Here is a 1,895-nt window from a genome sequence, read left to right as displayed (position 1 = left end):
TTCTCTGTGGTTTTGGAGCCTGTCCTGGAACTAGCTCATGTAGACCAGGCTGGCCTAGAACTCACAGAGATCCGCCTGCCTCTGCCTCCCGAGTGCTGGGATTAAAGGTGTGCGCCACCACCACCCGGCGACATGTCACTTTTAATTTAGTTTCTTTCTTTCTTCTGAGTACACTTTTTTTTCTTTTTTGAGACATGGCATCATGTAACCCAGGCTGGCTTTGAATTTGCTATGTAAATAAGGAGGGTCTGGAGCTGCTTGCTAATCCTTTGCCTCCACTGCCTGAGTGCTGGGATCACAGCTGTGTGCTATTCTACCCAGTCTGTATGGTTGTGGAGGCTGAACCCGGAGCTTCGTGCATGCTAGGCAAGCACTCTATCCGCTGGCCTCCACCGCCAGCCTTAAGCATACTTCCTTCAGACTACATTCAAGGGTATGATTTGCCTTCCTGGCCTCCTAGCTTCAGTGGAGGTATCACAGTGAGACACTGAGGTCCAGACAGGAGGAAGCAACATTTGTCCAAGTCACACTTTTGTGAGCCGGGTGCAAAACTCCAAATCTCCTATGCATAAGCCCAAGTCAAGCTACCTGGAGCACCTCACATCACTCAAGCCAATTTCTGTCATGTAACTAAGGAACACATGAGACAGGTCTCATTATTCACAAGGTGGAGATGATGGAGAGGAAGAAACGAAACCAGGATTACACAGCTGGGATGTGGTGTGGGCTGGGTTCGAATCCAGTGTCAGTTTTCCTTAAAGCTCGGTGTCTCCCACTGCTGGACAACTGTGTGTCTGTCTGTCAACACCAGGGCTTTGTCCCATCCTTAGCTTCTCTCTTCTGTTTTAATAGAGAGTCTCCTGGGGCTAGAAAAAGGGGCTCAGCAGTTAAGAGCACTTACTGGTCTTCCAGAGGACCAAGGTTCGATTCCCAGTATCCACAGGTATGATGCCTCACAGTTGCCTGGGACTCCAGTCCCAGGGGACCTAACACACTCTTCTGGCCCCCTCAGGCACCGGACACACAGACACAGGGCCCAGACAGACATGTAGACAAAACACCCATACACATAAAAAGAATGAAGATAAATAGTTTTCCTTCGCCTTGCTCCTGAGCTAACGGTGTGTCTTGTCCCCTCCCTGCTATGGCAGCTGGGGAGATTTACAGACTTACAGCAGGTCAAGAAAAAATAAGACATACATTTGCAAACCGGACTCGGGCTGCCAAGGGAGAGGCATATTCATCACCCGGACGGTGAAAGAGATCAAGCCCGGGGAGGATATGATCTGTCAGCTTTATATTTCAAAGGTACTTCCTCGCTGCCGTTATGGATTTATTGCCCACAGCAGCTTCAGGCTCTGTGGGTCAGAAAGCAGTGGAAGGCAGGGGCGGAGATGAAACTGAGTCTGCCTCGTGCCTTGGATTTGCTCAGACCCAAGCCTTCTGGGGTCACCATGTCCCTCGCTCGCCCTGGCAGTCTCTACCACTGATGTAGCCTCCCCAGGATGACCTCCCCCTCGAGTGGATGAAAGCATGGAGTGTGTGTGTGTGGGGTCCCCGCCTCACTTGAGAGAGGGGAGTCATCTGAAAGAGCTCATAGTCACCAGCTTTCCCCACTGCCTGGGGCAGAGGGAGTCACGGACCACAGTGATATAGCCCACTGCAGACAGGAGTCCTTCTAGAAGTGTGGGTGAGAGGAGGAAGCGCTGGCTTCCCCAAGACAAAATGTCCAGGAGCTCCTTGATAGAAGAGCATCTGGAGAGATGGCTCAGTGGTTAAGAGCATTGCCTGCTCTTCCAAAGGTTCTGAGTTCAATTCCCGGCAACCACATGGTGGCTCACAACCATCTGTAATGAGGTCTGGTGCCCTCTTCTGGCCTGCAGACATATACACAG

At 51.3% G+C, this 1,895-nt stretch overlaps 1 protein-coding gene across 1 annotated transcript in view; it reads left to right on the top strand.

The window, feature by feature from the left end:
- Nucleotides 1–1,895, top strand: part of Ttll6 (tubulin tyrosine ligase like 6) — a 32,328-nt gene that overhangs the window by 4,474 nt on the left and 25,959 nt on the right. Inside the window, 1 exon segment of the mRNA XM_026789880.1 lies at nucleotides 1,152–1,308. Coding sequence (XP_026645681.1) covers nucleotides 1,152–1,308 — 157 coding nt within the window.

The sequence above is a fragment of the Microtus ochrogaster genome, unplaced genomic scaffold, assembly GCF_000317375.1.
Source record: "Microtus ochrogaster isolate Prairie Vole_2 unplaced genomic scaffold, MicOch1.0 UNK31, whole genome shotgun sequence".
NCBI lineage: Eukaryota > Metazoa > Chordata > Mammalia > Rodentia > Cricetidae > Microtus > Microtus ochrogaster.
The sequence above is the reverse complement of the archived record's forward strand: the minus strand, read 5'-3'. Positions and strand labels throughout refer to the sequence as shown.